This window comes from Corythoichthys intestinalis, chromosome 22, assembly GCF_030265065.1.
Source record: "Corythoichthys intestinalis isolate RoL2023-P3 chromosome 22, ASM3026506v1, whole genome shotgun sequence".
Classification (NCBI taxonomy): domain Eukaryota; kingdom Metazoa; phylum Chordata; class Actinopteri; order Syngnathiformes; family Syngnathidae; genus Corythoichthys; species Corythoichthys intestinalis.
Window position 1 is genome coordinate 25,519,259 of NC_080416.1, and position 25,390 is coordinate 25,544,648.

The following is a 25,390-nucleotide window of genomic DNA, read 5'->3' on the forward strand; positions in this document are numbered from 1 at the left end:
TAAGTCATTCACTTGGTCCCCCCGTGTGGTTCTGGGATTTTTGCTCACCGTTCTTGTTATCATTTTGACGCCACGGGGTGAGATCTTGCATGGAGCCCCAAGGGAGATTATCAGTGGTCTTGTATGTCTTCCATTTTCTAATAATTGCTCCCACAGTTGATTTCTTTACACCATGCGTTTTACCTATTGCAGATTCAGTCTTCCCAGCCTGGTGCAAGTCTACAAGTTTGTCTCTGGTGTCCTTCGACAGCTGCTTGGTCCTGGCCATAGTGGAGTTTGGAGTGTGACTAACTGCGGTTGTGGACAGGTGGCTTTTATACCGATAATGAGTTAAAACAGGTGCCATTAATACAGGTAACGAGTGGAGCCTCATTCGACCTTGTTAGAAGAAGTTAGACCTCTTTGACAGCCAGAAATCCTGCTTGTTTGTAGGTGACCAAATACTGATTTTCCACTGTAATTTGGAAATAAATTATTTCAAAATCAAACAATGTGAATTTCTGTTTGTTTTTCCACATTCTGTCTCTCATGGTTGAGGTTTACCCATGTTGACAATTACAGGCCTCTCTAATCTTTTCAAGAAGGAGAACTTGCACAATTGGTGGTTGACTAAATACTTATTTGCCACACTGTACATACATGCAGAGTTCTGAGTTGATATTCAAAGAAAGAACCAGAAAACTCATTGACTGCTCAGTTTCTTTTCTAATCTGTGCAGAATGGAAAAAAAAACAAGCAATAAAATTGACTGCACTGTCAACAGAAGCTTGACAAGCTCAAAAACTAATGGCGGATTGCAAGCTACTATCAGGCGCATATTGTCCCCTACTGTACAAGAGTGTGGTGGTTTTTACTGGTCAATATCTTGTTCACCTGCCTAATCTTGCTTGTACTTGTGTTGCTGCCTCTTGTGCTCAGTTACGGCATAGTTGCACGTGGCTTATCGATTGCGCCGGAGGCATGCAAACGAAATTATCCATTTCCAATGAGAAAAAAAGGAAACAAACAAATGTAACATGTAACGCAGTCGACAATTTGAAAAGTAGTGGAGTAAAAAGTACAGATACCTACTGTAAAATGTAGTGAAGTAAAAATGACATATTTGTACTTAAGTACAGATACACAAAAATGTACTTAAGTACAGTAACAAAGTACTTTTACTCTGTTACATTTCATCACTGCTATCGGATCAGGATAGGCAGATTCTCAAAGTCAGGTGACGCGGACTCGAGTGCAAAAATGTAGTGTAGAAAAGTAATGGAGTAAAAAGTACAGTTACCTACTGTAAAATGTAGTGAAGTAAAAATGACATATTTGTACTTAGGGACAGATACACAAAAATGTACTTAAGTACAGTAACGAAGTACTTTTACTCTGTTACATTTCACCACTGCTATCGGATCGGGATTGGCAGATTCTCAAAGTCAGGTGACACGGACTCGAGTGCAAAAATATGTGATTGGGACAACCCTATTTATTTGTCTAGTTCTGACAGCATTGTTTGGACATCAGTTGGTACTATTCCATCCAAATAAATGGTTGTTACAATCCAAGAACGGTGTTGAGCTTTGAATAACTAATAAACTAATAAAAACACATAATATCCTGTATATTGAGAAATATAGAGTCTATACTGTATACCTTTTTAAATACACATTAAAAGTCAATTGGTCATCTTTGAAAAGCACACATTTATTGAATACAACAAAGCGTATTAGTAAGAGTTAGTTGTGTGTACATACATACAGTAGAGTGCCAAGTGAGTATAAACGTTTTTACTATAGGTCAGGGGTCATCAACATAATGTTTATGGGCACCTGATAGCCCCCCGACATGAGTAGCATTGAGCATGTTATAAAACCAGCTCACTCGTGATGGGACATTGTGATTTCAAGGAATGTTGTAGAAGCAGAGGTGGGTAGAGTAGCCAAAACGTTTACTCAAGTAAGAGTAGTGTCACTTCTAAATAATATTACACAAATAAAAGTAGTCTTTCAAAAATGTACTCAAGTATTTGTTGGAAAAAAACAAACCCTCAAGTAATGGTAACATTGTGAGTAACTGCCTACAATGTTTGATTTATTTTTTTTAAAATAATGGTATATTTATTTTCTCAGCACAATTTCATCAATATGAACTGTTATTATTATTGTACTGTGTTATAACCTGTTACAGGACCATATTAGGCCAAAAAGTCACAAAAATCATCAAATTCAGACCAGAACAACACTGAAACATGACCCGTCCAAAAACCATGAGTTCCCTTTAGTAGAGAAAAAAAAAACATTGTTACCTCTGATTGGTATAATGGAGTCTAGTGCTGTAACGATTAATCGATTAACTCAAGTAATTCGATTAGAAAAAAGCTTCGAATTAAATTATGCTACTTCGAGTATTCGTTTAATTAAAGTGGCGCTGTAATGGTTTGTTTTGAAAGTGTTTGCATTTATTTTAGTTTTTTAGGGTGGATACACTACCCTCTAGTGGCAACAGTGAATATAGCAAAACTCATTTAACATGGCTGAATCCAGCTGCTCCCTGTAAACACCAACATAAAGTAAGTTTTTGTTTGAGCTAATACATAGACTTCATAATTGTATTGACAGGTCATATCTGTCAGCCACTGTGCAACGCCTTCAAGTAGGGGGCTGTCCTACAATCTACTTCAGTTATCCGCAGCCGGTCGCTGTTAGTCAACACGTGCAGGGATCCGACACCGGATTTAGGTTGAAAAAGTACGAAAGCTGTACCGCATACAAACAGTAAGGATTGTCTCAGGATTGATTTGTTCGAAGATTCAAGATAATTATTATATTTTTCGTACTATGCTTGCATTTTGAAACGTGAAAAAAAATCAATGGGAGAAATTAGCCGCGACAGCATTGGCATTATAGTTCGCAATATTTATGTAAAATAACGTTTTTTTTTTTCTTTTAACCAAGAATCGAGACTGTTTTACGTGCATATCTATACAGAATTTAGGGATTTAAGCATTTATTCACAAGATATTTCACTGGAAAAGCTCTGTTTACACATTACTGCAGCCACATTGACAGACTAGCATCGTACTTCGACATATTTACGTAAAAAAAAAAAAATGCATTCGAAATTTAGTTTATGGGTAGATTTAGCAGTTTTTTGTGAGAATATGTGTTTGAACATTTGTTAAGAGAACTGTAAAAAAAAGTTTGCATTCCATAGCATTTAAGCTAGTGGACTTTTGCTATGCAAGTTAGCCAATTGTTCTTTTGTTGTACTTAGTTTCTCATTTATTTATTTTTGTTATACCATTTGAGGCTAAGCTCAGGTATTTTAATTGTTTATGTTCCTAATCCGATTACGCTATTATTCGAACTAACTAGTTCATAGATCAATCGACTACTAAAATAATCGATAGCTGCAGCCCTATGTGGTTATTTTTGCGACATCTCATTGGTGAAATTGAGACAGCCACTGTCAGCACCTCTGGCAAAAATAAAGTCAATATGTAGAATAAAGACGAAAAATGTAATGATTAGTGTAGCCTAAAGTAGTAAATCTACTCAAGTAAAAAGTACTGCGCAGTAAAACTATTCTAGGAAGTACATTTTTCTCAAAAAGTAAATATAATGGAGTAACTACTACCCACCTCTGTATAGAAGTGATGGTTTTAAAATGTAAACACTGGAAATTTGTAGAAAAAGTGTTGCATATTGATATTAAATGTTTCATTATGATTGTGAAGTAATGGTGACATGACCAATGCTTTCACATAAATGACTATCATTATTTGATAATAATATAATACAATGCAACTTTCAGCAAAATTTGATTTCATACGTTTATATTTATCATTTATTAGAACCCAAGAAGTGGCTCTCAGTTGGTGACCCCTGCTATAGATCAGCATAGATACCAAATAATAAATACATCATCATAAATACTTGTCTGACAGGTCTTTTCACGAAAGCAATAAAAAATGGAGTAGAATCACGCACATAAATAAATGTAATAAAATGCAACAATGACACCCATAAATGTGACATTCCTTATAAGCGCACACCTGAGAAATGCTACAGTATATACTAAAATGACCACACCCACACGAGACACGAAATTAACTATAAATGTATGATTACGCTGATAGATTTTGAATGCTAAACCGCTACATTTCAGTCATTAGTCACATGATGACACAATTAGTAGAAACGACAATTCGGTGAGTTTAGTAATAGCAGTTCATTTTAAGTCGCACTTGAGGTCTGAGAGCAAAGCAGAACAACATAAATGCATGAATCAACCAAAATTCACTTCATTTCGTTGCAATTTCTTTTGGAAGCACTGATATCTATATCGATGTTAGTCGTAGTTCATGCCAAAACACCTGACATTTTGTTCAAGTTATGAGCTCAATATTGATCGTTAACTGCTCCAAATAACAGAGTAGACATTTGACACAATTGCATGCTGTTTACCGCAGCACTGATCTATAGGCCTAATTGTAACCAAATACATTGACAAAAAGTAATACAAAATTTGCTAATACTGTTAGACAGGCTCAAATTAAAATAGCATACGTATTTAAGGAGGTGAGCAGCATGTGTACAACAGAGCATAACAAGTACGTGTGTGAATGTGTGTCTTCAGCACAGATCCACAACCCAAGCAGGAATTCCTTAGCCTGAAATGGCGCTCACCTAACATGGGGACAAACGACAGAAAGCAGTTAGGCAGGCATATTTAAACATAGCCAGCGAGGGACTGCTCCCTCAAATAAATGTTCTGTCCCCTCAAATCAAAATTTTAAAAGTTGAGAAAGCACATTTTTAATATATTCACAAAATGAATACATTACAAGTTGGCAGATTAATCTGCAGTAGTGAAAAAAAATCCGCCGAAAAGGGGGCACGAAGACAATATTGTATCAGTTCTGTCCATAAGCGTAGTTAAAGGGGGTGCCAGTCCCCCCTGGTGGTCGAAAAGTGTCATTGCATGTAATTGACATATATATAGTTGTAAAGCAAGAAAACAAACAACAAAAATGAATGTAATGAACAAAAAAATTTTTTTTATAATGGGTCAAAATTATTTTTCGAACAGATCATGTGACTAGCACCTTAGACGGTCATTTGCTTTGCATATTATTAAAAAAAAAACTAGGTGAGGGCAATTTTGTTTTTCAAATGATTTTTTTCTTTGAAAATATTTTTTTTATGATTAAAGCAACTTTTTGGGGGATATAATGGTTTAGACACAAATATCCTACCCATAATATGGCCCAAACACAAAAAGGATAGCTAAAATCAAGGAAAACCTATTTTAATGAAAAATTAAGTGTTAAAATTTTGAGTCTCAAATACTTTTTCGCGTTCAAAAACTTTTTTTCTATGATTGAAATTTTTGTTTTTGATTGACGTGATTGTTTTTTAAATATATTTTTTTGTGTGAAGCAACTTACTTTTGATTGAATAATAAATACAAAAATGTGCCAGCCATAATGTGGCCCAAACACAAAACTACAACAACAAAAAATTGCTTCAATCAATCAAAAGAAAAATTCAAATAAAAATAGCTTTTAAAATAGCAGTTTTTTGAATTTCAAATTTGTTTTTGCATTCAAACACAATTTTTGTATTGAAGTGACTCTTTTTAGAAATTGAAAATATATATTTTGATTGAAGCAACTTTTTTTTTGATCGAGTAATGAAGACAGAAATCTGCCTCCATATCGCTCCGCCCATTGGATACAATTTTTGACTGAGATAACTACATTGGCACTACACCGGCGGGCGTACCATATTCAATGGATGATGATCTTGGCGAAAAGTATAGCTGTCCTGCTAGCAGCCTAATTTAGAATTCTCCTCAAGTATGATGGGAAGCAAAAAATGCTCATTTTCAACTTATTATTATAAATATTCTTGTAAGTTAATTTTATTGCTGACACTGCGTTTCACGGTCATCCACATGTTGTGCTCCCCATGCCCCAAAAGTCAAACTCTGCCTATGGTTCTCTCTCATCTCTTTCCCTCTGCTGTGTGTGTGTTGATTACAGACTGGTCAACGCGTTTAGCCCCCAGTAATCATCCAATCACTTTTAGTATGTAAATGAGCCTAGAAGTCGCCAGACAATGTGATATCAGGTTTCAGCACATAGACAGAGCGGGAAGACTTTGAAGAAGCAGTTGCTCACATGTACTCACTGATACATGTTATTGATACAATTAAATTTAGTAACACATGAAAATAATGTTTATATCACCTGCGCAATGTTGACTCCAGTCAGCTTCTCCAGTGTGTCGGGGAGGCGGGTCATGATGTCCAGAACTTCACCAGAGAGTTTGGCGGCCCCCACCTCGCCGCCACTGGACACCATGGTCACTTTGTGGGCTTGGCAGAGAGGCTTGCTGATCTCTTCCGCCATCTTGTAATAGCAAGTGCAAACATAAGGGCATTAGTAAACAAGCTAGCTATTTTTCTATACAGTCACGTGAAAAAATTAGGATACCCTATGAAATATTCAGTTCTTTATTAAGAAATATCCACATATCAATGTCTGATCTTGTTTTTCTTTATCTCTGGAAAAGAAAGTGATTTAATTGCAGGTAAACAACAAAAATTAACATTGTTTTACTCATTAAACCAAATATATCAACAAAAATGCATATTCTAACTGAGGAAAAAGTTAGGACACTCTACCACCTAATAGCTACCTTTGGCTGAAATTACCTCAGTGAGATGCTTTTTGTATCCATCTACCAGTCTTTGACATCGGTCTGAAGAAAATTTGCCCCATTCCTCAACGCAGAACTTTCAGCTGTGAGATGTTTGAGATTTTTTTTTCCATGTACAGCCTGTTTCAAGTCACCCCACAGCATCCCGATGGGCTTTGACTCAGCCATTCCAGGACTCATTTCGGCATTATCAGCGAGTCCTTGGTGGATTTCCTGGGTCATTGTCATGTTGCAGGGTCCAGTTTCGCTTCAGCTTGAATTTTTTCACAAATGATCTCACATGTTCCTCAAGCACCCTCTGATCCACGATATAATTCATGGTGGATTCTATGATGGTGAGCTGGCCAGGTAGCAAAGCATCCCCAAACCATGACACTTCCATCTCCATGCGTCACAATTGGTATGAGGATCTTTTCCTGGAATGGTGTATTGGGTTAATGCCAAACATGTCCTCTGTTCTGGTGTCCAAATAATTCAAATTTAGAGTCATATGTCCAAAGAACATTATTCCAGAAACCCTGGTCTTTGTCTACATTCCCTCTGGCAAACTTCAGTCTGGTCTTCATGTCTTGGAGAGCAAATGTTTCCTCCTTGCACACCTCCCCTGAAGGTTCAACTTGTGAAATCTCTTTCTGATTGTAGAGGCATGCACTTTCACATCAACAGTAGCAAGAGCCTTCTGTAGGTCCAGTGATGATATTTTAGGGTTTTTGGAGACTTCTTTTAGCATCTTGCGGTCTGCTCTCGGGGTGAACTTCCCTGGAGACCTGGGCATGTTGGCAGTTGTTTTGAATGTCCTCCAGTTGTAGACTATTTTCCAGACAGTGGAATGTCTGATTTTATATTCTTTTGAGATCTTTTGGAATCCCTTACCAGACTCATATGCGTCTACAGTCTTCTTTCTGAAGGCCTCAGACAGCTCCTTTGATCTCACCATGGTGTTTTCTCTCACTTCGACAGTCAGGGGCACACCAAACTAAATGTGAGGTTTAAATAAGGCAAGCCTCCTTCAAAACACTGGGTAATGATGTTCTAATCATGTGCACCTGATGTGATACACTTATGTGTGATTTTAACCATTTTATGTAGGTTTCAATGTGAGGGTGTCCTAATTTATTCCTCAACAGAAATTGCATTTATTTAAAATTACATTTTACAGAAAGTTACAAAAAATGTATGTATTTTTTCAGTTTTAATTGTTTAGTTCTACTACTTTAATCTCTTAAGATTGTTAAAATTGATATCAAATATTCATTTGACCGAATATGTTAGAAAACACACAGGCTTCCAAAGGGTGTCCTAATTTTTTCACATGACTGTATAGCAATTGTGAGTCAAGCTACTTCTTGATCATTCAATTTGAGTAGCAAGCGCCTCTTACCAGTGGAAGCTTTTCAAGCAACATGTCCACCATGGCGCCGTCACCATACTGCTGGAAGGCCTCAGCTTTCTTTGCCATTTGTTCTGCCTCGGCGCGTCCCTTGGCCTCCACAGCGAACGCCTCTGCTTCGCCTTTAATCTGACATTTCAAATTTACATATCAACACTCTTCCAATGCATTTCAACCTATCAAATCATTGGCTGCACATTGACGGCGATAGACGTTCAATCTATTCATCCAAGATGGATTGAACGTCTTAATGCTGTTAATGGCAGCCAATGAGGAATACAAGTGAACAATGCAAGTTCAGTGGTTTTTATGATGAGGATAAAGTTGTAATTCTATGAAAGACTGGATTTTGGAAGAATAATTAGAAATAAAAAATAATTAAATTTTAAATTATGAGGAAAAAAGTTTAATTTTCTGCTTCTGTCTGACAATGAATGACCTGGAAAAAACTTTAAAATGTATTTGTATATCACACCAGTCATGTAGTCCTATTCTATTAAAATACGGATATTTAAAGAAATTAGCCATGTTTTGCCTTGGTCTTTTTGTAGTAGGCCTGTTCATGCCTACAGGTGGGCTCTAGATTTAACAGCTTTACCTTTTCTGTGTAAATATGTAAAAGTGTAAATAAATTAATAGAATTAAGATTTGTTATTAATGAAAAAAAATAAGAGTGTTTGTTGACTGTCAGTGAAATATAAAAAAATAGTAAATAAAATAATAATAATAATAATAAATAAAATAATACAATATAAATTACCCCCAAGAACGATCAGAGACGAAAGACAACCAGAGAATATACTATATAAGAAAGACAGGGCATATTATGGTATAGCATAGCTTGTTGAAACAGGAGAATGTCATTGTCAGTGGTGTATGGCAATGCACACAAGGAAAAAGTGTCAATCAAAAAGCTACCTCTGGATCAGGTCGGCTCTTTTTTCCGTGTTTTTCAGCCTTCGACACTCAAGCCATCTCTTTAACTGAACATTTGCGAGTTTTTCCACATCTTTACCAGCGAATTTGGCACCAGGGACATCATTTTCAGACAGAATTGGTAGGTTTAGCTCAGTAAACATCTCGTTCGTACACTATTTACAGTGGGGCAAATAAGTATATAATAAGTAGTATCAACCACTAATTGTGCAAGTTCTCCCACTTGAAAATATTTGAGAGGCCTGTAATTGTCAACATGGGTAAACCTCAACCACGTCTCATCTTCAATGCCCTTGCTGATGGAAGGAGATTTTCACTCAAAATCTCTCAATACATGGCCCCATTCATTCTTTCCTTTACACAGATGAGTCGTCCTGGTCCCTTTGCAGAAAAACAGCCCCTAAGCATGATGTTTCCACCCCCATGCTTCACAGTGTGTATGGTGTTCTTCGGATGCAATTCAGTATTCTTTCTCCTCCAAACACGAGAACCTGTGTTGCTACCAAAAAGTTCTATTTTGGTTTCATCTGACCATAACACATTCTCCCAGTCCTCTTCTGGATCATCCAAATGCTCTATAGCGAACCGCAGACTGGCGTGGACGTGTACTTTTTTCAGCAGGGGGACACGTCTGGCAGTGCAGGATTTGAGTCCCTGGCGGCGCATTATGTTACTAATAGTAGCCTTTGTTACTGTGGTCCCAGCTCTCTGTAGGTCATTCGCGAGGTCCCCTCGTGTGGTTCTGGGATTTTTGTGCACCGTTCTTGTTATCATTTTGACGCCAAGGGGAGACATCTTGCATGGAGCCCCAGATCGAGGGACATTATCAGTGGTCTTGTATGTCTTCCATTTTATAATAATCGCTCACACAGTTGATTTCTTTACACCAAGCGTTTTACCTATTGCAGATTCAGTCTTCCCAGCCTGGTGCAGGTCTACAATTTTGTCCCTGGTGTCCTTCGACAGCTCTTTTGTATTTTGAGTTTGGAGTGTGACTGACTGAGTTTGTGGACAGGTGTCTTTTATACCAGTAATGAGTTAAAACAGGTGCCATTAATACAAGTAACGAGTGGAGCCTCATTAGACCACGTTAGAAGAAGTTAGACCTCTTTGACAGCCAGAAAGCTTGCTTGTTTGTAGATGACCAAATACTTATTTTCCACTCTAATTTGGAAATAAATTCTTTAAAAATCAAACAATGTGATTTTCTGTTTTTTTTTTCCCCACATTCTGTCACTCATGGTTGAGGTTTACCCATGTTGACAATTACAGGCCTCTCTAATCTTTTCAAGTAGGAGAACTTGCACAATTGGTGGTTGACTAAATACTTATTTGCCCCACTATATATGAAAAAGAAAATCTCGACCACTCCTTGATGTCTGTGATTTCTGCATCGCGACCCTTGTTACAGTGCCTTGCAAAAGTATTCGGCCCCCTTGAACCTTGCAACCTTTCGCCACATTTCAGGCTTCAAACATAAAGATATAAAATCTTAATTTTTTGTCAAGAATCAACAACAAGTGGGACACAATCGTGAAGTGGAACAAAATTTATTGGATAATTTAAACTTTTTTAACAAATAAAAAACTGAAAAGTGGGGCGTGCAATATTATTCGGCCCCCTTGCGTTAATACTTTCCTCCAATTACAGCTGCAAGTCGCTTGGGGTATGTTTCTATCAGTTTTGCACATCGAGAGACTGACATTCTTGCCCATTCTTCCTTGCAAAACAGCTTGAGCTCAGTGAGGTTGGATGGAGAGTGTTTGTGAACAGCAGTCTTCAGCTCTTTCCACAGATTCTCGATTGGATTCAGGTCTGGACTTTGACTTGGCCATTCTAACACCTGGATACGTTTATTTTTGAACCATTCCATTGTAGATTTGGCTTTATGTTTTGGATCATTGTCCTGTTGGAAGATAAATCTCCGTCTCAGTCTCAGGTCTTGTGCAGATACCAACAGGTTTTCTTCCAGAATGTTCCTGTATTTGGCTGCATCCATCTTCCCGTCAATTTCAACCATCTTCCCTGTCCCTGCTGAAGAAAAGCAGGCCCAAACCATGATGCTGCCACCACCATGTTTGACAGTGGGGATGGTGGGTTCAGGGTGATGAGCTGTGTTGCTTTTACGCCAAACATATCGTTTTGCATTGTGGCCAAAAAGTTCAATTTTGGTTTCATCTGACCAGAGCACCTTCTTCCACATGTTTGGTGTGTCTCCCAGGTGGCTTGTGGCAAACTTTAAACGAGACTTTTTATGGATATCTTTGAGAAATGGCTTTCTTCTTGCCACTCTTCCATAAAGGCCAGATTTGTGCAGTGTACGACTGATTGTTGTCCTATGGACAGACTCTCCCACCTCAGCTGTAGATCTCTGCAGTTCATCCAGAGTGATCATGGGCCTCTTGGCTGCATCTCTGATCAGTTTCTCCTTGTTTGAGAAGAAAGTTTGGAAGGACAGCCGGGTCTTGGTAGATTTGCAGTGGTCTGATGCTCCTTCCATTTCAATATGATGGCTTGCACAGTGCTCCTTGAGATGTTTAAAGCTTGGGAAATCTTTTTGTATCCAAATCCGGCTTTAAACTTCTCCACAACAGTATCTCGGACCTGCCTGGTGTGTTCCTTGGTTTTCATAATGCTCTCTGCACTTTAAACAGAACCCTGAGACTATCACAGAGCAGGTGCATTTATACGGAGACTTGATTACACACAGGTAGCTTCTATTTATCATCATCGGTCATTTAGGACAACATTGGATCATTCAGAGATCCTCACTGAACTTCTGGAGTGAGTTTGCTGCACTGAAAGTAAAGGGGCCGAATAATATTGCACGCCCCACTTTTCGGTTTTTTATTTGTTAAAAAAGTTTAAATTATCCAATAAATGTTGTTCCACTTCACGATTGTGTCCCACTTGTTGTTGATTCTTGACAAAAAAATTAAATTTCATATCTTTATGTTTGAAGCCTGAAATGTGGCGAAAGGTTGCAAGATTGAAGGGGGCTGAATACTTTTGCAAGGCACTGTATATTACCATGTTTCACCAATAAAATTCCCCCAAAATCCGGCTATGGCCATTCACAGCTGTGTCTTGACACTCGGTGATACATGCTACATGGAGTTCTTTGACCAAAAAGAGGTAAGTACGCGATAATATCTCGTTAAAATCATGGTGTCTTTAATTATGCTCTCTCATGCTCTCACCTTGAGTTAGGGTTTTGCTGTTTTAAAAAAAAAAAAAAAAAAAAAATTGAGATTTTAAGCTTTCCAATGATGTATCACACATGCATATAGGCCATTTTGAAATTTGGCCAAATTGGGTGTCTCAGAGCAGAACTTCAAGTCAACTGTGTTTTCCGCCATATACATTTTAATAAGTGGTTTTTAAGCACTTCAAATGTAATAATTATGATAAAATGGTTTAAACATGTTACTGTCTCACCGAATTATTTATAATCAAGAATAAAGCAGAAAAAAGGCTTGGCTTTATTAAATGCTTCGTTGAGTGAGTCCACTCAAATCCGCTCAAGCTGCTCACTTACACACAATGAGTTGCCACAACAACTGTTTAACAAGTTAAACGATGATTGACGCATGTGGCATGTTGAAATTCGTGTCTCTGGCCTCAAACCCAAACGCCTGTCAATCATCGTTAACTCTAATAAGGAACTCCAGTGCACTGCCTGACGAACAAAGAGCAGGGAGAGGGAGCGAGAGTGAGACTACGCGATCGGCTCGGGACAGCTCATCTGTATTTTTTTGTTTTTAATTGGAAAAAAAAACTGCGATTACTGAGGGCGCGAAGTTTGAAGCCCGAAGTAGCGAGGGATCACTTTAATTTAATTACAGAGCCTTTTCTTTTTTGGGATGAATTTTTGTCTAAAATGCTATCTATGCTATCATTATAAGTCACTTGCTGTAGTATTTCACCGTGCCTTTAAAATTACATAAAACTTTTACATGCATGAATAAAATTTTAACATAATTTCAAGTAATGTATTTATCCTAAATGAGTTCCAAATTAAATGATGAATACAAAAAATGTCATTTGTTTTTCACGACGACAAATTACGTTAAACTGGATTTCATGAGGATAATTTCATAACCGTATATCAAAAACCTTATTGTAACAATAGATTTTTGAAGTGAGAACAAAATGTCACATGTATTGTAACTTATAATGATTGATTGTAAGCAAAAATCCTGCAGTGTTGGTTTTTTTCACTCACCCTGATGGACTCTGCTTCGGCTTCAGCCTCCATGATCAGCTTGAGACTGAACAGATGCAAAAACAACCAAGCAAAAGTTCTTCATGTGTAGTTGCTGTCATACCAGACTTATATTTCTCATGTTTTCTCTTAACACAGTTAAATACACAGTTAAGTATTTACAGTCCAGACTCACCGTTGGGCCTCAGCCAGCTTCTCCAGGCGGTACTTCTCGGCCTCGGCGGGTTTCTTGACCTTAGCCTCAAGCTCCTTCTCCATGCGTGTGATCTCCTGCTCCTGGAGCGTGATCTGCTGGGTACGCTCCACCACCTGCACCTGCATGCGCTCCTCCTCGATGCGCTGCTTGGTCTTGGCCACCTGCAGCTGGTAGGCCATCTCCGACTCGGCTTTCTTGGTGTTCACCTGCACGTCGTACGCCGCCTTCTTTAGCTCGTAGTCGCGCTGCGCCTTGGCCATGTCGATCTCGTTCTTGTACTGGGCCGACACCTTTTCCTGCATGGCGTGCGCCTCCTGCACATATTTGGGATTGGAGTGCCGTTGGTTGGGGGTATGGTTAGCGGTTAATTTGATCGTTGATTAGCTGTCACTTAGTCAATTAATCGTAGCAGCCCCAGTTTAGACGGATATTTTGGATCATTGCCATTCGGGCATATTCCATGGCATTTATACTGTAGATTTCAGATTCAGAGATTTATTTGCCATTGACACAAGCTCTCACAAGATGACAACAGATGACAACAAAATTCCGTTCGATGAGTGAGCATCAGGCCGCTGCAGACGTTCCACGCCGCCAACTTCTCTCTCTTCTTCAGAAATTACAGCGCAAGTTACAAGTAGAGCAGTACACACATACAGTGCCCTCCATAATTATTGGCACCCCTGAAAAAAATGTGTTTTTTAGCTTCTAATATATATATTTTTTTATTCAAATAATATGGGACCTTAATGAAAAAAAGAGAAAAATCCAACCTTCAATACAAGTGCATTCATTCAGTGGGTAAAAAAATCCAACATAAAGAAAAAATTTTTAACATCAAATAATGTGTGTCACAATTATTAGCACCCCTGGTGTTAATACTTTATCAACCCCCTTTTGCCAACAAAACAAGGAGTGGGGCCTGAGATGGCCATGGGAGGAGCTTGATTTTGTGTCTGGTGAACCATTTCTGTGTAGATTTGGCCATATGTTTAGGGTCATTGTCTTGCTGAAAGACTCAGTGACGACCCATCTTCAGCTTTCGGGCAGAGGGCAACAGATTTTGATTTAAAATGTCCTGGCATTTCAAAGCATTCATGATGCCATGCACCCTAACAAGGTTCCCAGGGCCTTTGGAAGTGAAACAGCCCCACAGCATCACTGACCCACCCCATACTTCACAGTGGGTATGAGGTGCTTTTCAGCATGCGCATCTTTCGTGGCATGCCAGACCCACTTAGAGTGTTTGTTGCCAAAAAGCTCAATCTTGGTCTCATCTGACCAAAGCACATGGTCCCAGGCTGTGTATTTTTGTGTGATTTTTCTCTTTTTTTCCATTAAGGGCCCATATTATTTGAATTAAAAAAATATATATATATTAGAAGCTAAAAAAGACATCTTTTTCAGGGGTGCCAATAATTATGGAGGGCACTGTATACCATACATAGCACGGATATGACACGACGCACAGATCACGTGCAGGGATTTTTTGTATGAAAAAAAGAACTACCAGTCATGGCTGGAGGAAGGGGGGGGTGGTCAGTGATAGTAAGAAAAAGGCGGTGGCGGACTGGAGGGGGGGGGGGGGGGTTTGTGTTTGAGTGTGTGTATGCACAAGTGTATCAGTATGTGTACGTGTCTGTAGACAAAATAAGAGTCGCAGTGCCCTGCAACTGGCCTTGGAAAGAGAATCAAGGGCAAGAGAAGGAGAAGGGAGGGGTGGTATAAGGGTGTTCGGGAAAGGAAAATTATAGTCGAATTAAGCCGAATAAGTAATTTAATATGTCCAAATACAGTTGGTCTTCAGTCAAATTTGCGCTCCTCAGGGCATAGGTGAGACCTCAGCACCCTTAAGTCATTGCCAATAGTCACGGTCTGCCTCTACAGTTCCGTCACTTGGCGCAAGGTAGAATCCACTTTTCTCCATCCTTCCTCGGACCGAACCGTGAGCCCAGGAAACCAGTTCTCGATACGAGCCTCGACGCAGTCTTCCAATGCCTTGAATCGCACCGTGTGATCCATGGTCAATTTGTTGATTTCCTTGAAAGCTGCCGTCTTGGGAACTTTCCAGTAGAGCAGGGCACCTCCTACGCCAGGCAGAAGGAACCCCACGACCGTCACGCCAAACAGCGAAATATCCTCAACATCTTCCACAGATAGGACAGTAAGACACGCAGGCTTCCAGAGATCCCATGAATCTCTCACCAGCGGTGAAGGTACCATTTGGGCAGGACGGCTCTCCTGGTACACCGTGTCTTGTTGAAAAAATCTTGTCAATTGCGCTGACAGACCAACTAATCAGATCTATTTTCGTATGAGAGACCAGCAACAGTTGATCCACAGAGGAAATACCAAAAAAGCAGACAGACTAGACTGACGAAGATAGCTGCAGGAGCAGGGAGGAAATGCGTCCGTCCCTGTCGAAGGCAGGAAGAAGAAACTTGCGTGTAATGGTTTGACACTTTCAGTTATCTGGATATTGCACCCAAGGATGAAGCACAGCTCTTGGCTGATTTTTTTCGCCTTTCTCATGATGTGACACTAAAAAAAGCTGTATGTTTCAAAACATCTCACCCTCATGACAGCGTCTCTTTTGTTGAGTGCCTCGCCGATACGAGCGTCTTTTTGCACCTGTGCCGTGCGAGCCTTCCCCAAGGAGTGCAGATAATCCTGGTCGTCGTGCACGTCTTTGAGCGTGTAGCTGACCACGCTGATGCCCATGTTGAGCAGGTCAGAGGACGCCACTTTGAAAACCTGCTCGGAGAACTTCTTGCGGTCCTTGTAGATCTCCTGCGAACAGAAGGTAGCAGCGGTAGATTAGATAATCACCGATATGTTGAACTTCAGTTCACCTCAACAGTGAGGTGTGCAATGATGGCTCTCTGGTGTCCCTCCAGTGTCTCCAAAGCGATGTGCGCTATCTCTGCCTCGGACTTCCCCATGAACATCTGGCAGGCGGCTGCCAGCATCTGCTTGTTCTGACCCTGAATCTTCATCTGTTAAAAAAAAAGCCTTAAGAAATTTAGATTCTGTTGAGTCACGTCACACCCGAGTTGAGACTTCTGACCTGTGCGATGCCCGTGACGGAGATTGGCACGCCATGGCGGGTGTATACTTTGTCGCTCTTCACGTTCAGAGTCAGGGTGTTCAGTGAGATCCTGAGGATAAGAAATGATCTCCCTCATTTTTACACATGAATGTGTATATTGTTAGAGTATTATTTTGCTACCTCTGCAACTGCTGAATGCAGGGGATGACGAAAACCCGGCCTCCGGCAATCATCAACGGAGGTGAGCGACAGAAGCCTGGAATGTAAAATAGAATAGAAAGCCTTTATTGTTATTTTACAGAGTACAACGAGATTTAAAGCTTCGCCATAAAGTGCACCACATAAGACAAAAATACAATAAGGCTGATTTAATTTAACATACTGGGAATAAAGTGAAAAATGACGAGCAGCAAGTGGAGAGGTAGTAGTAATATAGCATTGTGTACAAGACAATTTGCATTACCGTACTCAGACTATAGGAGGCAGATGACTGACTTGAAATAATAGTGCAAATGACTGTGCAAACCAGTTCAGGGTGTCCCCTGCCTACTGCCCATAGTTGGCTGGGATAGGCTCCAGCACCTCCGCAACCCTCGTGAGGAAAAAGCGGCATGGAAAATGAATGAATGACTGTGCATTGATATTGATGTAACAGTGAAAATATGCAATAATGTAACTGCAAATATTGCATATAAAGTGGGGCAAATAAGTATTTAGTCAACCACTAATTGTGCAAGTTCTCCCACTTGAAAATATTAGAGAGGCCTGTAATTGTCAACATGGGTAAACCTCAACCATGAGAGACAGAATGTGGAAAAAAAACCAGAAAATCAAATTGTTTGATTTTTAAATAAGTTATTTGCAAATCATGGTGCAAAATGAGTATTTGGTCTATACCAAAAGTTCATCTCAATACTTTGTTATGTACTATTTGTTGGGAATAACAGAGGCCAAACGTTTTCTGTAACTCTTCACGAGCTTTTCACACACTGTCGCTGGTATTTTGGCCCATTCCTCCATGCAGATCTCCTCTAGAGCAGTGATGTTTTGGGGCTGTCGTTGGGACTTTAAACTCCCTCCTCACCCCGTGGCGTCAAAATGATAACAAAAACGGTGAGCAAAAATCCCAGAACCACACGGGGGGACCTAGTGAATGACCTGCAGAGAGCTGGGACCACAGTAACATAGGCTACTATCAGTAACACAATGCGCCGCCAGGGACTCAAATCCTGCACTGCCAGTTGTGTCCCCCTGCTAAAGAAAGTACACGTCCAGGCCCGTCTGCGGTTCGCTAGAGAGCATTTGGATGATCCAGAAGAGGACTGGGAGAATGTGTTATGGTCAGATGAAACCAAAATAGAACTTTTTGGTAGAAACACAGGTTCTGTTTTTTGGAGGAAAAAGAATACTGAATTGCACCATACCCACTGTGAAACATGGGGGTGGAAACATCATGCTTTGGGGCTGTTTTTCTGCAAAGCGACCAGAACGACTGATATGTGTAAAGCAAAGAATGAATGGGGCCATGTATCGAGAGATTTTGAGTGAAAATCTCCTTCTATCAGCAAGGGCATTGAAGATGAGACGTGGCTCGGTCTTTCGGCATGACAATGATCCCAAACACACAGCCAGAGCAAGAAAGGAGTGGCTTCGTAAGAAGCATTTCAAGGTCCTGGAGTGGCCAAGCCAGTCTCCAGATCTCAACCCCATAGATAATCTGTGTAGGGAGTTGAAATTCTGTGTTGCCCAACCACAGCCCCATAACATTACTGCTCTAGATGAGATCTGCATGGAGGAATGGGCCAAAATACCAGCAACAGTGTGTGAAAAGCTTGTGAAGAGTTACAGAAAATGTTTGGCCTCCGTTATTGCCAACAAAGGGTACATAACAAAGTATTGAGATGAACTTTTGGTATTGACCAAATACTTGTTTTCCACCATGATTTGGAAATAACTTTTTTAAAATTCAAACAATGTGATTTTCTGTTTTTTTTTCCACATTCTGTCTCTCATGGTTGAGGTTTACCCATGTTGACAATTACAGGCCTCTTTAATATTTTTAAGTGGGAGAACTTACACAATTAGTGGTTGACTAAATACTTATTTGCCCCACTGTACAGTATCCAGATCGAAGGGAATAGTATCCTTTCCCATACGTATGAAAAAGTATCTGAACCTTTTGGAATTTCTCACATTTCTGCATAAAATCACCATCAAATGTGATGTGATCTTTGGCAAAATCAATCAGATGAAAAAACAGTGTCTGCTTTTACTATAACCACCTAAACATTTATAGGTTTCCATATTTTAATGAGGATAGCATACAAACAATGACAGAAGGGGGAAAAAATAAATAAGTGAACCCTCTGCGTAAGAGCAATTGAAACTAATTGCCGTATGGCAATGCACACCTGAAAAAGGTGTCAATCAAAAAGCTACCTCTGGATCAGGTCAGCTCTTTTTCCCGTCTTTTTCAGACCTCAACACTCAAGCCATCTCTTTAACTGAACATTTACATGTTTTTTCCACATCTTTACCTGTGAATTTGGCACCAGGGACATCATTTTCAGACAGAATTGGTAGGTTTAGCTCAGTAAACATCTCGTTCGTACACTATTTACATGCATCTAGCATGAGGGACAAACGCGAGATTGACCCCCCCTAGCACGTCATGAATATTAATGAGCAACGTGTGGTACGCTATTACAGTGACATTGTCAGTGGTGTGCAGAATGTCAGTTTTTTAGTCCAAAGTTAAGTTGAGTATGGTGACAGCTCTTGGAAAAAAACTGTCTCTCAGTCTGTTTGTTTTGGCTGGTATGGCTCTAAAGCGCCTGCCAGAGGGCAACAGGTTGAAGAGGTGGAAGCTGGGGTATGTACAGTGGGGCAAATAAGTATTTATTCAACCACTAATTGTGCAAGTTCTCCCACTTGAAAATATTAGAGATGCCTGTAATTGTCAACATGGGTAAACCTCAACCATGAGCGACAGAATGTGGGGGAAAAAACCCAGAAAATCACATTGTTTGATTTTTAAAGAATTTATTTGCAAATCATGGTGGAAAATAAGTATTTGGTCAATACCAAAAGTTCATCTCAATACTTTGTTATGTACCCTTTGTTGGCAATAATGGAGGCTAAATGTTTTCTGTAACTCTTCATAAGCTTTTCACACACGGTTGCTGGTATTTTGGCCCATTCCTCCATGCAGATCTCCTCTAGAGCAGTGATGCTTTGCGGCTGTCGTTGGGCAACACGGACTTTCAACTCCCTCCACAGTTTTTCTATGGGGTTGAGATCTGGAGACTGGCTAGGCCACTCCAGGAACTTGAAATGCTTCTTACGAAGCCACTCCTGTGTTGCCCTGGCTGTGTGTTTGGGATCATTGTCATGCTGAAAGACCCAGCCAGGTCTCATCTTCAATGCCCTTGCTGATGGAAGGAGATTTTCACTCAAAATCTCTCAATACATGGCCCCATTCATTCTTTCCTTTACACAGATGAGTCGTCCTGGTCCCTTTGCAGAAAAACAGCCCCAAAGCATGATGTTTCCACCCCAATGCTTCACAGTGTGTATGGTGTTCTTCGGATGCAATTCAGTATTCTTTCTCCTCCAAACACGAGAACCTGTGTTGCTACCAAAAAGTTCTATTTTGGTTTCATCTGACCATAACACATTCTCCCAGTCCTCTTCTGGATCATCCAAATGCTCTCTAGCGAACCGCAGACGGGCCTGGACGTGTACTGGCTTCAGCAGGGGGACACGTCCGGCAGTGCAGGATTTGAGTCCCTGGCGGCGCATTGTGGTACTGATAGTAGCCTTTGTTACTGTGGTCCCAGCTCTCTGTAGGTCATTCACTAGGTCCCCCCGTGTGGTTCTGGGATTTTTGCTCACCGTTCTTGTTATCATTTTGACGCCACGGGGTGAGATCTTGCATGGAGCCCCAGATCGAGGGAGACTACCAGTGGTCTTGTATGTCTTCCATTTTGTAATAATTGCTCCCATAGTTGATTTCTTTACACCAAGCGTTTTACCTATTGCAGATTCAGTCTTCCCAGCCTGGTGCAGGTCTACAATTTTGTCTCTGGTGTCCTTTGACAGCTCTTTGGTCTTGGCCATAAAGGAGTTTGGAGTGTGACTGACTGAGAGTGTGGACAGGTGTCTTTTATACTAATAATGAGTTAAAATGGGTGCCATTAATACAGGTCACAAGTGGAGCCTCGTTAGACCTGGTTAGAAGAAGTTAGACCTCTTTGACAGCCAGAAATCTTGCTTGTTTGTAGGTGACCAAAAACTTATTTTTCACTCTAATTTGGAAATAAAATCTTTAAAAATCAAACAATGTGATTTTCTGTTTTTTTTTCTCCCACATTCTGTCTCTCATGGTTGAGGTTTACCCATGTTGAGAATTACAGACCTCTCTAATCTTTTCAAGTAGGAGAACTTGCACAATTGGTGGTTGACTAAATACTTATTTGCCCCACTGTACATGCATCTAGCATGAGGAACAAACGCGAGTTTGACCCCCCGCAGCACGTCATAAATATTAATGAGAAAAGGTGACGTGTTACGTGCGGTACGCTATTACAGTGACATTGTCAGTGGTGTGCAGAATGTCAGTTTTTTTAATCCAAACTTAAGTTTAATATGGTGACAGCTCTTGGAAAGAAACTGTCTCTCAGTCTGTTTGTTTTGGCTGGTATGGCTCTATAGCGCCTGCCTGAGGGCAACAGGTTGAAGAGGTGGAAGCTGGGGTATGTATAGTCTTTTGTGATGCTCTTTGCTACTTCCTAGGTACCAAGAGTTGTAGATGGTGGACAAGGGACAAAGGGGGCAGCTGATGACATTTTGCACTTTTTTTGATCACCCCCGACAGTCTTCTTATGTCTGCTTCTGTGCAGCTTGAGTGCCACATTGACACAGCATAGGTCAGCAGGCTATCAATGGCTGCAGGTCACCAGCCGGTTGGTGTCGAGTGCTCCTTCCTAAACACTCAGGAAGTGTTGTCTTTGCTGCACCTTCTTAACCAATCCGTTGGTCTTGGTTGCCCGGTAGAGGTTAGCAGAGCTGTGGACCCCAAGGAATTTTAAGGACTCCACTTGTTGATGTACAGTGGGGCAAGGGTCATTTTGTGTTGGCCTGGATGGTTTTGTGATGGACAACAAAACAACCCTTGATTTGTTTGTATTTTAGGAAAATGTTTGAATAAGAACACCTATACATGCATTCTAATTTTGCTTTCATGCTGTTAGAGATGCTTCGTGAACATTTTGTATCCAAAGACCCATGGAAATTATTACTTTTTTCCCATATATTAATCAAAAATCGAACATATAATAGATTTTTTAAAAAGTGTACAAACCCGACTCAGATAAAGATATTAAAAAATGTGACTGAACTACTACAGTCATGTCCGGCATGATTAGTGGGAGTTACCTGACACCACCATCGCTTCATTAGGCCCACAGGTGTAGAACATACTGGCTGGTACTCTTGGTGCCTGAAAAGCAAATTCATTTACAAAGAGGACAGCCAATTTAGCATCTTTCTATGCTAAATTTAGCATTTTTATTAGCATGCCCCAGGAATGTTCACATACATACAGAGACATTTAATTCATTTCGGTGAGAAATAGGGGTGTGACAACATACAATATATATGGTGATTAGGGCTGTCAAACGATTAAAATTTTTAATCGAGTTAATTACAGCTTAAAAATTAATTAATCATAATTAATCGCAATTAATCGCAATTCAAACCATCAATAAAATATGCCATATTTTTCTGTATTTTTCTGAGACAGTCAGGAAATTAGAATATTGTGTATTCTAATTTCCTGAGACAGTCCTGTATATATACACAGGACTGTCTCAAAAAATTAGAATATTGTGTATTCTAATTTTCTGAGACAGTCCAGTATATAATATATATATATATATATATATATATATATATATATATATATATATATATATATATATATATATATATATATATATATATATATATATATATTCTGTAAAATAAATTGTTGGAATGGAAAGATAAGACACAAGATGGATATATATATTCAACATACGGTACATAAGGACTGTATTTGTTTATTATAACAATACATCAACAAGATGGCATTAACATTATTAACATTCTGTTAAAGCGATCCATGGATAGAAAGACTTGTAGTTCTTAAAAGATAAATGTTAGTACAAGTTATAGAAATTTTATATTAAAATCCCTCTTAATGTTTTCGTTTGAATAAAATTTGTAAAATTTTCAATCAAAAAATAAACTAGTAGCCCGCCTTTGTTGATGTCAATAATTACTTACACAATGCTCATGGGTGCTGAAACCTATAAAATCAGTCGCACCCAAGCACCAGCAGAGGGCCGCAAAACTCCATAAAACACAATTAACAAGTAGGCATTTCACTCTACTGTCATTTAAATCAGTCTGAGCGGGACATGCGCGTTAATTGCGTCAAATATTTTAACGTGATTAATTTAAAAAATTAATTACCGCCAGTTAACGCGATAATTTTGACAGCCCTAATGGTGCTATATCGTGTTTAAATACCAACTGGTTCCTACCAAAACGGTCCACTAGATTAGTGTCTATATTAACTCATTGTCTCCCGAATCCGAGCCAACTAGTCACAAGTAGAATCTTTTACACTTTCTTTATTATGAATGTTTGTGATGTTAAATTACACATATTTATTATTGTGCGCTTTCAGCTGGTTTGATAGTGTTAATAATATAACATTCTTCACAAATACTGTGTTTTGGTTATTAGGTTGTGCTTATGTTGCTTTCAAGAAGGTAAAAAACTTTTTCCAACCTCCGACCAGGAAAAATGTCATTGGAATGCCACTCGAACTGGGAGGTCCAAATCACATATCGGAAAAAAATAAGTACCACGACCTCGTAAATTGCTTTAATCTGACGTCACTCGACAAAATGGCGCTCAAGACATCGTATTGATGACACAATAATGAACTTAAATTAAGTTTATTTGAGACGCCATGTATTTTTTCACATACAGTGAATTATCTTAAACAATTTATAGATGTTTTATATTGACTTTCAGCAAGGATGTAACTCAAGAAGGCAGTTTTCAGTGTGGGCTATACCTCATCAGTAGTTTTTCCTCCACTATTTGAGCACTTACGAGAAGGCAGGTTTGCTGGAAGTCAAAATGTCTTTTGATGGCCAAAATAAAAAATAACTTGTCAAGATCAGCCATCTTTGTTGTCATACGTGGAGATTAAGGGGGGGGGCGCGGGGGCTTACCCTCCCGGTGACCAAAAGTATCGTTGCTTGCAATTGACTTTCCTATATGAATTTAAAATTAAGACTTTGCCGGTAAAATGTTGTCTATAAAAGTTGTAAAGCAATAACACCAAAAATGAATGGACAAATTTTTTTTTTTTTATAATGGGTCAAAATTATTTTTGAACAGATCATGGGACTAACACCTTAGAGAAGCTACAACCAAGGATTGAAAATGTAGACCATGAAACGCCAGGAGAGCACCGCCAAAATGTTGAGCGGAGTTTCAGTTTGCCCTACTAAAGATGTTAATTGTACGACAGATCCACCACCGGGCGTATCATATTTAATGGACGACGATATTGGCCAAGCATAGCTTTCCGAATCAGGCTGATTTAGAATTCCCCTAAAAAATGATGGGAAACAAAAAAAAAACAAAAAAAAAACCCCGAACCAATCATTTTCAACGTATTATTACAAATATTCATGGTTGGAATATTTAGTCAAAAAGGATGCAGCGTCTACTTCTCCACTAGGCAAAACAGAAAAACGCGTGCGCTCACCCACACACAGTTGGGATGCCTGTACGTACGAACATAAGATAACCTACTATCCGAGCATATATCTTGCAAGTTGATTTTATTACTGACACTGAATTAAGGGATCAACAATATGTTTTGCCCCCCTTCCCACCACAAAAGTCAAACTACGCCTATGTTTGTTGTATACATTCGCTTGGAACACTTTGAGGTCGCAATTGGGACCATCCGAGTTGGATAAGTCCGATTTCCCACATTCCTCGAATGCAGCATTAGTACATTTGGGTGGTTTTTAGTGATAGGTTGTCGTTTTTTATTTTTATTAAAAAAAAAAAAAAAAAAATTGGGGTGGGGGGGGGGGGGGGGGCAAAGCGTGTTTTCACCCAGGGCACCACGTAGTATAGACTGGGACCGCCCCTGCTGGAGGGTGGGTTACAAAATGAACAGCGCTCTTATCGAAAGGCACTATGAATAAATAAATAAATATAAATTAAACAAATATACAATGACTTTTTCGCTGCTAAATCGGCGTAATGTTTGACGTAATTACGCAGTGGCCTCAACGCCATTTAATAACAAACAGACCCGCCTCCAGCCACGTAAAATAATTTCTGAGAGGGAATTAAAGGGTAGGGGATGTAAATGTCTATTTCAATTACATGTCAAAAGTAGAAGTAAGCACGGAAAAATAAAAACGACAGCACCTTACCAAACAAGCGATGAGTCAAACCCAGCAGCGATGAATGAGCAAAGCAGCGTTTGTGTTTATTATAGATGAGACGAAGGCAACGCAGCGCAGGTGCTCTAAAAGCAAAGATAATATTTTGTATGCAGTTACGGTATTAACAATGTCCTCGTTCTCGGTGCTAGACGATAGAATTTAATGACGTAAATCCCCGTTGGACGTCGATAGAGTGACGCAGAAGACGGCAGCTCGGTGGTTTCTGAGGAGGACGTCCATCGAGAGAAGCGTGCTCTGTCTCCCTCAAGCGGCGAGATTGAGTATTTCAACAACAGTACAGTTGTGTTCAAAATTATTCAACCGCCCCACAGTGGATAAGTGTTTTTGCAAGT

General features: G+C 39.6%; 1 protein-coding gene across 1 annotated transcript; it reads right to left on the minus strand.

The window, feature by feature from the left end:
* Positions 1-1,671: 1,671 nt before the first annotated feature.
* flot1a (flotillin 1a) lies at positions 1,672-25,238 on the minus strand. Its single transcript, XM_057828119.1, has 11 exons — positions 25,026-25,238; positions 21,946-22,009; positions 16,690-16,765; positions 16,528-16,618; positions 16,313-16,456; positions 16,035-16,250; positions 13,440-13,774; positions 13,265-13,310; positions 8,095-8,232; positions 6,242-6,403; positions 1,672-4,676 (listed from the first exon to the last, which is right to left on the minus strand). The coding sequence occupies exons 2-11, from the start codon at positions 21,986-21,988 to the stop codon at positions 4,656-4,658; spliced, it is 1,272 nt and encodes a 423-aa protein (XP_057684102.1). The 5' UTR covers positions 21,989-22,009; positions 25,026-25,238; the 3' UTR covers positions 1,672-4,655.
* Between the last annotated feature and the right edge of the window lie 152 nt (positions 25,239-25,390).

Coding starts and splice junctions, on each gene's coding strand:
- flot1a (XM_057828119.1), bottom strand. CDS start 21,988: ATGTTCTACACCTGTGGGCCTAATGAAGCGATGGTGGTGTCAG. Junction 16,251..16,312: donor TTGCACACCTCACTGTTGAG/GTGAACTGAAGT, acceptor TTCTGTTCGCAG/GAGATCTACAAGGACCGCAA. Junction 4,677..6,241: donor CTGGAGTCAACATTGCGCAG/GTGATATAAACA, acceptor TCCCCATGTTAG/GTGAGCGCCATTTCAGGCTA.